The 13,210-nt window shown below is 40.2% G+C and overlaps 1 protein-coding gene across 3 annotated transcripts in view; it reads right to left on the reverse strand.

The window, feature by feature from the left end:
- The window catches only part of cadm1b (cell adhesion molecule 1b), a 149,883-nt gene that overhangs the window by 35,747 nt on the left and 100,926 nt on the right, over window positions 1–13,210 (reverse strand). For 2 of the 3 annotated variants that reach the window (XM_056374461.1, XM_056374463.1), the window contains exons 2-3: window positions 11,079–11,099; window positions 5,085–5,231 (exon numbers count right to left, since the gene is read on the reverse strand). In XM_056374461.1, the coding sequence (XP_056230436.1) occupies window positions 5,085–5,231; window positions 11,079–11,099 (168 nt within the window). The remainder of the gene's footprint in view (window positions 1–5,084; window positions 5,232–11,078; window positions 11,100–13,210) is intronic. The other variant, XM_056374462.1, reaches the window with a different exon arrangement.

A 13,210-nucleotide genomic window follows, 5' to 3' on the forward strand; every position in this document is an offset into this window, starting at 1 on the left:
CATACAAGTTGATTTATAAAGTAGCTTTACAGTCCACAGAGCACTGGCAAAGACAGGAAAGTGTGAAGAGTGCTCATGAGGACTCCTAACAAGCTAGGAACTCTTAAAATGGGCTGCTGCTGGTCATGGATGGATGCATCAAACTCACATATTCCAGAAAAAGGAGAGGCATTCAAACATACATAATGAATTAAATCACAGTGCGGAGGTAGAGAGGGTTGGATGCCTGAAACTCCAAATCAAAAGTAGCCAGGAATCTGTATACTAATGCCTGTATAGATTGGCTGAATTTTCTTTTAATGTTGTCAAACTAGGTTATCCATCTCTCTCAGAGTTTCCACTCTGTTTTTCATTTGGCCAGCCCTCATCCCTGAGCACTCTTTTACATAAACAGCTTTGGTTGATTTGATTGGGAGCCCTTTTGATGTTTTGACCTGCCTTCTTTATCAAGTCCTCTCTGCATCTGTCGAGCTAACGAACTCTATTCAGCCCCTATTTAAAGCACGGGGAGTTTGTTATTCCCGTCAGGCTTTACACTTAGCATCATGATCATTACCCAAGGTCTCAGGGCAGTGTCAACATGAAACCTCATCCCCCAATATAATTTGAGAGCTCTTTGGAAGTCTCTCCTCAAAGGGAAACAATGACACTGATGCACTTTGAGAGTCGAAGCACCTGCTAGGGAGGGAAACCCTTCACTTCTGAGACACTGAATGTAGTTTAAACGAGGCAGTTTCATAACTGCCTGACTGCTTACATAAGAGCAAGGAGGGTGCACAGTATCTAGTATTTATTAGTCAGTGTTTAGTCATATTTACACCAAACTATATTTACATATTAGGGCCACAATCATTTTCATTAGTGATTAATATGCTGATTATTTTTTTGATTCATAATTTGGTGTATAAAATGGCAAAATAGTGGAAGAAAGCTCATCAAAGTTTCCCAAGACCCAAGATTTTGGTTTGTCAGACCAACAGTTGAAGGTATAGAAAGGTATTCACTACTCTTTCAGAAGATTAAGGAAATATTCAATTTTGAGAAGCTGATGCCCGTGAATCTTAAGCACTTTTTGATTAAAAAAACAAGGCACATGATTAATGGAACAGTAAACCTGTCCCTGATTAATTTTATTTTAGTCAAGTAACCACTTAACTAACAAAAAGTTTCAGTTTGTTTTGTGCTGTTGCCCTCATTGAAGCTCTAAATATCACATGAAATTTAATTAATTAATTTAATTAAACTAGATTTTTAAAAGGGCTGTGTATAAGAATTGGCCAACTGTCAAATTCATACACTAAACAAATATTAGTTTATTATAACGGAGAGTTGGGGTGTCCATAATTTTTACTGGTCCTCTCTGTATACCTGTCACTCGGGGTGTGCATGAGAGCTGCATGCGCGTTCTGGGACTTGGCTCACTGGCCAATCACAACCAAGTCCAAACTCTCACCCTTACACTGAGCTTATGTTAGCTTGAAGAAATCTAACCTCAGCGTAGGGCAGTTGTTGACATGTTGCCAAACCTACATGGATTGAAGGAATAATGTTTTCCATGCAGGTTTACCTTATAATTTGATAATGTAACTGGTAGGTTGTTGTCTTCAGTTATTGATAGACTGATGATGATGATGATGATTTCACACCCTGTCTGCTCAGTCAGAGAGACAGGGAAGATGTAGTTGTGGCTTGAAGAGGGCCATGAGAAGAATTGCAGCAGCATCAATAGCTGAGCTTGAGGAAAAAGTGGAGGAACATCGCAGACCCTCTGTATGGCTGCAACACACGTTTATCGTCTACCCGCAGTTACTACCTCTTCATCCTCTCATGTTGGCCTGAGGGCAGACTGGATGCTACAGTGACACTATTGCCTCTTGAGGTGCAAAGTAGTATTATGAGATGGGACTAGGTCTAGCTGCTAGGTTAGCCTGCTAACATCGAGCTAAAGTTGTGGGTTGGACAGCTAAACAATGAGCTGAAACTCAATTTAAAGCTCATTTTCTGTAGGTTCATCACAACGAATGACTCCTTTCACATTGTCACACTATTATCACCTTGTCAATTGATACATTGTTGTTATGAAAACAGTGATTATAGCAGCTTTAAGATTTAAAACCAGATTTTCAGGCGCTTTCAACCTACAGAGTCAAGTATTTGATGCTAAAAGCAGAGACGTCTTTTCGTAGAATATCACTTTAAAGATTAAACCTTTGTAACACAGAGTCAGACAACTGCTGAACAAAAATGCACTGAATAAATAATGGCTTGATATTGCATCACCATCTATAGAGGTCCACCTTTGCTGATAAATGCTCATTTTTCCCATTTCAAATGACAACTCTGCCAAATTGCATGTCATTTTGCATATATCTAGCAGAATAAATGGCTCATCCCAACAAGACTCGCTCAGCCTCTATACCTATGACATAATTCATCTTTATTTACTGCCATAGAAATTGCTTTACTGGGCCTTCACTGGTACTGTAAAGCTGCTATCATTTTGGGATTTGTGTGCGTATCTGTTTCTGTGGCTGCCGCTTCGCTTGTAGCTGCTGTTCTTGTAGCACCTGGTGTGTCTCTATGTCACTGCTGTTTACTTCCTTGTATACAAAGATCTGCTACTGTGTCGAGCGGCCCTGTTGACAGGTAACAATGGCACTGGCTGAGGGGGGTCCCCCACAGAACCAGCAGTCCTTTAGGAACAGAGCCTAGAATAGCGCTGCCATGGGGTTCACTAGGCCCCATTACAAGAAACACAAACATGCAGCAGCCGAATAACATTTTGGCCGCCTGTCAGAAACCTGACATATATTCAGATCTAATTGCAGATAAACAAAACAGTTTGTGTTTTGAAATTGACAAAGGCACTGTATTGACTAAGGCAGAGAAAATTAAAAGCCCACGTAGAGCAGCTCAATAAAGAATGAAGAGGACAAGGTTGTCTTAACCTCATGGAAAGATTTGGTTAACAGTACAGAGCTAATATTGATTTTCACTAGGATGTAAGAACTAATTACTCATTGTTGCTTTTCTAAACCGAAACATTCCCAATCTCTATTTACTCCATAGTGTCTGAATAAATATTTTTAGATACAGAGTACAACATGGCCTATGCTTTACATCAATCCATTTTTGTCTGCCATATTCTCAGGCAGCTTTGGGTACAAATTTTGTACAAATATGACGAAGACGTGTACTGAAACTCCCCTGATGCTCTTCGCAAGTGAGAAAATGGAACACACGTCTCGCTACCTAGACTTGTGAAATAACAGCTGGGATGCAATACAGACTGAAATGAAGGGTGTTTCTCGTTCACCTTGAATCTTGGCTCAGATCCCAGATACAAACAAGTAAAAAAGCAGAGACAGAAACTCGGTTCAAAGTAGAAGTAGCCCATATGCTCATGCATAATCATAATGTTCAATATCCTAATCTAAGAGATTATCGTAAAATCGAACAGTGACAAGGACACAAAAGTATTCCCATTATGGTAGCACTGTGAATTATCTCATATTAATCTTGCCGCATTCGGAGCTTAATGACTTGTGCAAAAGAGTCAGAAAGTCAAGGACAGATGGAATCACATTTGCACAGAAAATCTAACCTACAGCTGGAGCTGATCTTGTAGTGATATCTGATACCTTCACTATAATGTCAAAGCAAAGGGATTCCTTTAGTACAGGATGCCCTGAAATTTAAAACTGACACAAACAGGCATACATCAGAGGAAAAAAACTATTGTAGCAGTGCAATTCCTTCTCACAAATGTGGTGAAATAAGCACAAAGTATGAAGTCTAGACTAGACGTTGTGGTCACAGTTATATGAGGAATATTCAACAACAGATTGGATTTTGAGGTGCATTATCAGCCATGTCATTTTCACCTGTTTGTCCTGTGAACAGTTAAGTTTAGTGCTAGAACTACTGATAATCTTCATCAATCTATCAGCCAATTATTTTCTTGATCAATCATTTGCTTGTTTGGTCTCTAAACATCAGAAAACAGTGAAAAATGCCTATTACAGCTCCACAGAGCCCAAAGTAAATGTCTTGTTTTGTCCGAATTACAGTCTAAAATCCAAAGTAAATACATTTGAGATGTTGGAGCTTAAAGCCACCTTCCATTTAAAAATGTCTTATGCTTCTTGTTACTTTGTGTGGTGCTTCACAGTGCAGGTTGGTGTATGTGCAGTATTTGATATTAGAAGCTGTTTTCACATTCATCTGCTGAAAGGAGGAAGTTTCTCTGTGCTGAAATCTCAGTTTAAGACGTGGACATATGATATATGTATGTAACTTAAACAGGTGTGATGTAGAAACGTGAAGTCTCCGGTGCCTGAAAATGGACTTTTCAGTGAAGTAGGAGACATCTTGTGTCTAGTAGTTAAATAAAACATATTTGCATATTCATTGAGTCTAGACTTTTTTCAGTGAGGGAGAAGGAATAGATTTTTTAAACAAGAATTTTTAACAAGATTTTTTAACAAGAATATTCAACTTTTCTGTGGAAAAACTGTGTCAGACACAAATTATTATTCAAAGCAGACTTATTTTATGTGTCTCAAAACATTTCTGGAAGGGATTTTTAAAAAATGACTTCAACAGTGAATAGATTACCAAGATAGTTGCAATTGTAATGTAATTTTTATGTCCATTAATCCATCAACTGATCGTTTCATCTCTAGTTATGTTTTTGCAAGTATTGGTTAGGTTCATGCATAAACGTAACATAAATGGTATGTCTGTGGTATATGTACTTAATTGTTTTTGGTAATGGTTAGTTAAGAAAAAAGAAATTCCCTCTATAGTTACTAATTTGCTGCAGTTTAAAAGGTGTACATGCACAACTACAGCAAATATTGCAGATTTAATGATGAGGCGGAGTGGATGCTTACAATATAGAGCTTTGGTGATCTATTTCTTGTCTTTTTCAGACAACTTTATTACTGAGGCCTTTATGTAATCGTTTTGCTTTGGGAGAACAGATTTCTGCCTCTCTCTCTTTCTTTAATACAAGGACCATTTTAAGACATGGTGCTTTAAATTTCAGATAATGTTGTGAACATTGTCTCTGGGGCACTTACGTCGAACATCTTTAAAGTAGATGGTCTGTCTGTTGGGGTTGAGCAGCTGGATGACGGAGTCGTCGTTGTTCTTCACTCTGCAGCTGATGGTTGCCATTTCCCCCTCGATCACCGACACGTTGTCAGTTGCCAGGTTCTGACCTTCGACTTCACAAAACACAGACAAAAAAAATACAGATGGTACAATGATATTTAAAATGGGAGACAAGCATTTCTGTCTGGATATTTACAGCATATCAAATATTTATATTTCTCACTACAGGGACTGCATGTCAACACATGCAAAGTGTAAAGATATGTGAATAGGCTGTGTAGATTGTCTGTTTGCAGCCATGTCTAATCCTTTTAATATAAGAGCCATGTGCAATGTTTGTCACTATTGATCTTCCCCCAGCTCAGAGTGGGCCCTGTGAGTCAGTGCCAGATGGGCTGTAAGCTCTGCTGCCCACAAAGGTAGGGAGAGAGGAGAGGGTAGGAAGAAAGAGAGACAAAGGAAGAGTGTAAGAAAGTGGCAAGTAGTAGATATGGGCGGGGCAGAGGAGGGGAGGAAGAGAGAGGGAGTTAGAGAGAGAAGAGATAGAGAGAAGAGAGAGATGAGACGGGCTGGATGCTGTTGATGGTTAAGCTTTATCAGAGCCCTCCATCTGAGGTTCCATGTGACCAATGTGTGCTCAGTGTGCTCAGTGGCTCTGTTCTGTATCTCTAGGAATAAAAGTGCTGTAACCATCTGAGTTCGTCTCTACACACTGGCACTGATTCCAAAGACAGGCCCCGGACCTTGTCATCGTACCTTACACGCCACACAAAAACCCCCCACACAAAAAGCCTGGCTTTGTTTCCCCTGTCTTCCAAGAGAAAGAAAAAGAGAATCAGAAGTCACCTTGTGCTATATTTATCTGGCAGGAGCCAAAAAAGCGTAAAGAGAATAGAGAATGTGCTTTTGATGTTTTCTTGGGGCTGTGGCTGAGAGTGTTTTACCTCCACACCAGCGTAGGAACAACACTCTCAGCCATGGCCCCAAGAAAACATCAAAAGCACATTTGCATGCCCAAGTTGTCAGACACCTCTATTGCAATTCTGACATTTACAAAGTGGAGGGAAAAAAACACCTGCATTTTCAGATAGTGATAATGGGAATAGACAGCCAAACTAACATGATTCAAAATGAACTCTGTGAATGCGGCAAGCAATAAGAAATTAACCTCCTGTGGAGAAACGCTCCTCAGACCTGTCTGATGCAATGAACTACCCATTTCATTCCACTCTGCTGCCAGGGCTCAGGTTCAGGACAAAAGGAAGGTAATAGGTAAAAACAGACAGATATTATATCCAAATTGTAGACACCGCAACCCATTAACGGTTTATAGTTAATCTGAGATAGGATTTTCATGCACTTTATATTCACTGATTGTTAATGTGCACCGAGATAATTTTATATTAAATTGTGAAAAAGGACACAGACATTAGCCAAATTAAATAGTACAGCAGAGGGTGATAGTGAATGATAGTGTTTACTGGAGATAAGCCGTACCTCCTAACAGCCACTAGGGACACATAGGAAAATGATGAATAAGTGTGTAAAAGAATAAGTGTAAAAAAATTCACTTTTTGATATTGACAGTGTTAACTTAACTTGCTTAGTGGTCAAATGCCTAACGTGTTGTTTGGATACTACAACACGTTAGGCATTTCATATTGTCTCCCTCCTCTGTAGAAACTCTAAAACTATCACTCAGACTTCTGTTGTGTTTTTATTAATGTTGACCTGTCAGTTGCAACAGTAAGACGAACACAGCATGCAGAGATGGTAAGTAAAGTAAAGAGGTGATGATGGACTTAGGACTTCACGTTCTGACAAAGCTATTGCCAGGTGAGAACGCTGATACCAGGCGAGTCTGAAACCCCCAGAATATATCCAATTCCAATGTTCTCGCTTTCTACAATATTGTGCAGGGCAACTAGAGCATGGTAAAGGTTAGGGGGAAAACTGTGTTGTAGCAATAGTTTGTCTAACCTTTCTGCAGTTAGATGAGAAGGTTGACACCACTCTCATATTTGTCCATTAAACATAATATATATACATATATTTTTTATTTTTATTTTTATTTTACTGGAAGTTATGTGTCAGACTATTAGTTGGCCTGGCTGCTCCTTTTTTACACTTTGGTTTTGCATAGATTAAAGATATAACATGTTAATGATAAAGAGCTTTAAAGATGCTGGTTGGCAGATTTTGTTCCCTTGCGTCACTAGTTGTTTTCCTCGGTTTTTGCGCGAAGCTATATTAACCAACTGTTAGCTCTAGCTTCATATTTACCATAGAGATGTGAGAGTGGTATCAACCTTCTCCTCTAGCTCTCAGTAACTGTCAAATTGTCAAACTATTACTTTAAGGTATGGTTAAGGAAGGATGTTTTTCCCCTTTGCTACATATAGGGTACATTGACATTGAACATAAATCTTGACGTGGAGAATCGTCCAGTTTGGAAATGGGTTGGCTCCAAATCAGTATCCAAGGAATGATGATGAAAGATACACATAATCAAGCTGCGGTGCGTTATTAATGCACAAACAGCATATAACAGGCTTTGATAATAGCCTTTAAAGTCATATAATAAAAATTCTACTTTTTCTCCCAAATCAGATCTTTTTCTTGTGGCCCTTTAGCAATGTAGCCTAGTACTCGGTTGGGAACCACTGAATTAATGAATGAATTAAGGAATGAGTACAGTGAGCCATTAGTAACTTTCAAGCTACACAAGCTGTTTAGAATCTGAAAGTAAAAGAAATAAATAAAGTCAGAGATAATCATAAGCATCAAATCAAAATAATCTTCATGTGGAGAGCTGAAATGTGTAAGTCTGTAATGATATCAAGTGTGCTGGAGCTCCTCATCTTCTGCAGCGCTTAGTGCATCAGCGCTAAAGAAGATGAGGCGAAAGCAATGTGAAGTGTTTTGATGTCTATTTTATTTCATCGCTGTAAAAGTAATATATTTGGCAGTCAAAACAGCAACATAGAGCAGCCTCAAAGCAAGGTTACTCTGCTCCCAATCTGTTGGACTGAGAGAAAGGGAATGCAATAGATAAATTCTCCATAAGGTTTAGCAGCCCCAAGCAAGGTTGGTCCCCCTCCAATATCCTAGCCTAGGCTCATCTCCAATTCAAAACACACATAAATAACGTCGCTGTGATTAGCAATCCCATCAAAGTGAAAACAGGCCACTTTGTGGAACATGGAGGGTTTTGCGCAATTGGAGTAAACATTTTCAATTGCCTCGGCATCCTGGTCATGATTGGGTGCAAATGAGGAGAGGCAGTCATTAATTCTGGGGAGTGGGTGGGGATGGAGGGGGAGTGGGCAGAGGCATGGCACAGATGACTGGCTGATAAATTCACACTCATTCCAGCAGCTGTCTGGAAGAGTAAAGTGCCTGTATCTCTACACATGGCTGCCCTCCTGTTCCTGCATCACAACATACTGAATGAAACAGTCAGAGAGAAATACAGACCTTCAAAAGTCTGTGCGCTCTCTGAGGGGTTGTACAATCTGGCATCAAGAGTCTGGCGTGGAGGTTCGGCTCATCAGCCATCCTCAAAATGCAAAACAGCACCCACCCCAATCAAATTTAACAAAAGTTGAGGAAATCAGGAAATATTAGCGGACCAGCTCCTCCATCAGAAGTTCGGAGACAGGCACCTTTTGAATCAAGTTGCCTTTCTCTTTGATCTTTTCTCTCTTGTTTTGACATCAAAAGACATGAAAGGGGCAGCAAAAAGCTGGACAGCCAGCCCCCAATTCCTCTCCCTTGAGTCACCGCTGTCTGCAGCAGTTGTGTCCTTTCAAGGAACAACCACGACTAGACAGTCATTAACAATAAAAGTTTCTCCCTCTCCTTCTCTGATGATGCCTTCTCACTGCTGTGTGTCTTTATCCCACTCAGTCATTAAACCCTGATCCTCATGATGAAATGCTGTTTTAAGGATGTTCAGAAGTGAGAAGGCTTCTGTCTCAGGGTATAATTAGCGCTGTGCCATTTCTCCTAGACCCTGTGCATGAAAAGGTTTCAAAAATTTCATACCCACTAATTTGACCATCTTTCTGGGTTTTTTTTAACCAGTGATAAGCTCTTAGAGGCTCAGTTTGACCATTTAAATGATGCAACAACATGACTAGAAAACAAGGACGTTCAACCTGAGAAAAACATCATCTTCACTTCTTTTCACCATTGAAACATTAAAAGGTGTCGTTTTTCAGATATAAAGGAAATGATTGATATACTGTAATGATTGGATACCACTCTCTGAAGGGGCACTCTTAACAAAGTGTTTATGACTCATTAATAATGGCTCAACGGTTGGTGAATCGTTAACTGAAACTTTATAGATCAGTTTTAAGCCATGAATGAGTCTGTGAAGGTTGTGAAAAAATCCTTTTGGATTATGTTCACCTCCCCTTCCAGAAAAGGTCAGCAAAGGGTCTGGACCAAAAGCGATTTCTTAACAACTTATTAATGGATTACCAACATTTATAACACCATCATTACCAAAGAAAAAGCATAATCACCAGCCAAGGGGATGTTTTCACAACCTGGCAACCCAAAGTGGACTTGACTGACTTATAATCGATTTATATAGCATAAGTAAATTATTAACCATTTATATTGGATATCCCTATAAACTTTATGAAAAGAATGCTTTATTAGAAAGTGGTATCTGCTTCACAACACCATTAACTGCTCCCTTTTAAATGTTAAATGTTTTACTTTATTAAATTAGGAAAAGGAAAGTGTTTCAAGCTCAGTTTTTCAGGTGCAGAGGAATATACCTGGCAAATTCAAAATCTACCAAGTAAACATATTTGAGGGGAGTGCTTAAAAGTCTTGCAGGAACAGCAGTTACAGGTTTTAGGGCTTTTCACAGAGACAAAAGAGATGAGTGCACTTAGCACACTGCTCATTTATCACTAATAATTGTTGTGTTTTCTGGCTTTTTGGCTAATTTGATCTTATTCATACCAGGCAAAACCACATAATTGCATTTGTTTAACTTCAGACCATGTTAGAAAGAACACAACATAAAGAACTAAAGGGTTAGTAAACCTGTTTTAGTGAGGCGCTAGTTTGCAGCGAGGCATCAGAGAAGAGAGCAGCACACTCACAACTCGTGTTCCTGAAGAAGAAAATATGTGCTGAAAGATGATGTTTAAATATTCAATGTATACATGTTATACTGTTGTGAATAATTCTAGAATAATCAATAACTGTTATATAAATAATTAACAACAATTAATATTGACAAAATAAAAAGTCTATAATAATTGTTTAGTGAATAATTTTTAGCCATTCTGTCAGCCCATCACTTGGTCAGTCCACCACTCAAATATCTTAGTAACTATTGGATTTCAGATTCAGATTTCTATGCAATTAATGTACAGAAATTCAGGTCTGTACATTCATTTGTCTAATACATGAACATTTAGCTCAAAGCACAGCTGTGAGCTTTGCTGCTAGCATGGCTGTAGACTTGTATTGTTTTCAGTTTGAGAGACAGTTATAAACAGTTGTGTTTATTTTTTCTGTCGGTATTATTGAAAATGGTCCACCTCCATGTTAGTTTGGCTACAGCATTTGTGACTATTTGGGTTGTATTTTTATTTTTCATTATTGCTGTCTACTTGAAGAACTGTGGTTTTGTGAGTATCTTTCAGTGCTTCGAATTAATGCATTTTGGCCAGATGAGACTGGACAGAAATTTGAAACCTGCCATTACTTGTGGCTAGGTGTTGATTTGAGAATTAAAAATAAAAAAGGATGGATTGGCATGGTGAGTGCGTGTGCCTCTCTCTCCTCCTTCCTGAAGAGAAAATACCAACATAACAAACCATTTATGTAAATATGCACAGATGAACAGACTGCGATGGACAGCCAATCAACAGACACAGACAGAAGCAAGCAAGTCCAAATGAACAGCAGGTAGCAAAAAAAATGAGTACCTGTCACGGTTTCAGCAGCTCCTGTTGCAGCGCAGGCGAGGACGAGAGCAGAAGAGAAGAGAGCAAAAGAGAAGAAAACAGACAGGATGTGAGCAGACAGCCATATTCCACTGTTAACAAAAATCATAATTTCTAAATAGGTGTGTTGAAATTATAGCCCCATATACTAGAGACCACTTCACTTTTTTTTCACATTTTGTTTAAGAATTTTTTGCAAAATTCTTAAAAAGGAAAAACTGAAATATCACATCGACATAAGTATTCAGTCCCTTAACTCAGTACTGAGTTGAAGCCCCTTTGACAGCGATTACAGCCTCGAGTCTTCTTGAGTACGACACGACAAGCTTTGCACACCTGGATTTGGGGATTTTCTGCCATTCTTCTCTGCAGATCCTCTGAAGCTCTGTCAGGTTGGATCGGGACCGTCGGTGAACGGCGAGATCTCTCCATAGATGTTCGATTGGGTTCAAGTCAGGACTCCAGCTGGGACATTCACAGAGTTGTTACTAAGCCACTCATGCATTGTCTTGGCTGTGTGCATAGGGTCACTGTCCTGTTACAAGGTGAACCTTCAGGCCAATCTGAGGTCCTGAGCGCTCTGGACCAGGTTTTCATTAAGGATATCGCTGCAACTTTCTCTGTTCAACTTTCCCTCAACCCCGACCAGTCTCCCTGTCCTTGCTGCTGAAAAACACCCCCATAGGATGATGCTGCCACTGCCATGCTTCACCATTGAGATGGAATTGGGCAGGTGATAAGAAGTGCCTCTCACTGAAGAGAGGCTTCTGTCTGGCCACTGTGCCATAGTGCCCAGATCAGTGGAGGGCTGCAGTGATGGTTGTCCTTCTGAGAGTTTGTCCTCCCTCCACACAGAATCTCTGGAGCTCGGCCAGAGTGACCATCGGGGTCTTGGTCACCTCCCATACCCAGGCCTTTCTCTGGTTGCTCCAGGTGGCCAGCTCTAGGAAGACTCCTGGTTGTCCCAGACTTCTTCCAGTTAAGAATGATGGAGGCCACTGTGCTCGTAGGAACCTTCAGTACAGCCTTCCTACAACCTTTGTCTCCACACAGTCCTGTCTCTGAGCTCTGCAGGCAGTTCCTTCCTCCTCGTGGCTTGGTTTTTGATCGACGATACATCGTCAGCTGTGACACCTTACTGTATATAGACAGCTGTATGCCTCTCCAAATCATGGTCAAATCTATTAAATTGACCACAGCTGGACTCCAACCAAGGAGTAGAAACATCTCAAAGATGATTAAGAGACATTGGAGGCACCTGAGCTAACTTCAAGTGTCATAGCAAAGGGTCTGAATACACATGCCAATGTGATATTTACTTTTTAATGCATAATTTTCTAAAATTGTTTTAGCTTTGTCATTATGTGGTACTGAGTATAGATTCATTTAAACACTTTTAGAATAAGGCTGCAAAATAACACAAAGAAAAAAGTGAAGGGGTCTGAATACTTTAAGAATGCACTGCATTTCTGTAATTTAACACCAATTAAGAAAAACACAAAAAGGCATCATAATGAGCAATTTTTACAATCCAGCTCTTCCACAGGTGTGTACAGTCCTGACATAATGAGCCATTTTCCCCTTTTATCCATTTCCCCGAGTTTCATATTAATATGGAGGAACAGAGGGAATATGGACTTTGTTTTCTCCCCTCATGTGCCTGATTGAGATTCCAGCCAGCCTCGCTATGGAGCAGCCACTGCCTGGAGACGCTCCCCTGGGACCTGCGGTGTATCCTGGAGAAGAGAGCACCCATTCGGAACGGTGCCCACCCAAACTGGCATCTCACAGGGCATGGGAGACTGGCATGTTCCCAAGTCCCTGCAGCAGTGCTCAGGGACTGCACCCTCGGGAGAGCTTCCATCATTCATTGTCTGCTATTCATAAACAACCCCACCCCCCCACCACCCACCATACCTCACACACACGCACACTTCCTCCCCCTGCCCTCTGCTGCACATCCATATCTACATTTTTATATTTCACACACCATCTTTTATTATATTGACATTTCACACACTCTTTGGGGCTTCTGTACTGGCTGTGAGCAATGTGAGCTTCAGTGCCAAGCATACAGTATGTTGAAGTGACTGCTTGTCTCACTTGTCATTGTC

This window comes from Seriola aureovittata, chromosome 4, assembly GCF_021018895.1.
Source record: "Seriola aureovittata isolate HTS-2021-v1 ecotype China chromosome 4, ASM2101889v1, whole genome shotgun sequence".
Taxonomy (NCBI): domain Eukaryota; kingdom Metazoa; phylum Chordata; class Actinopteri; order Carangiformes; family Carangidae; genus Seriola; species Seriola aureovittata.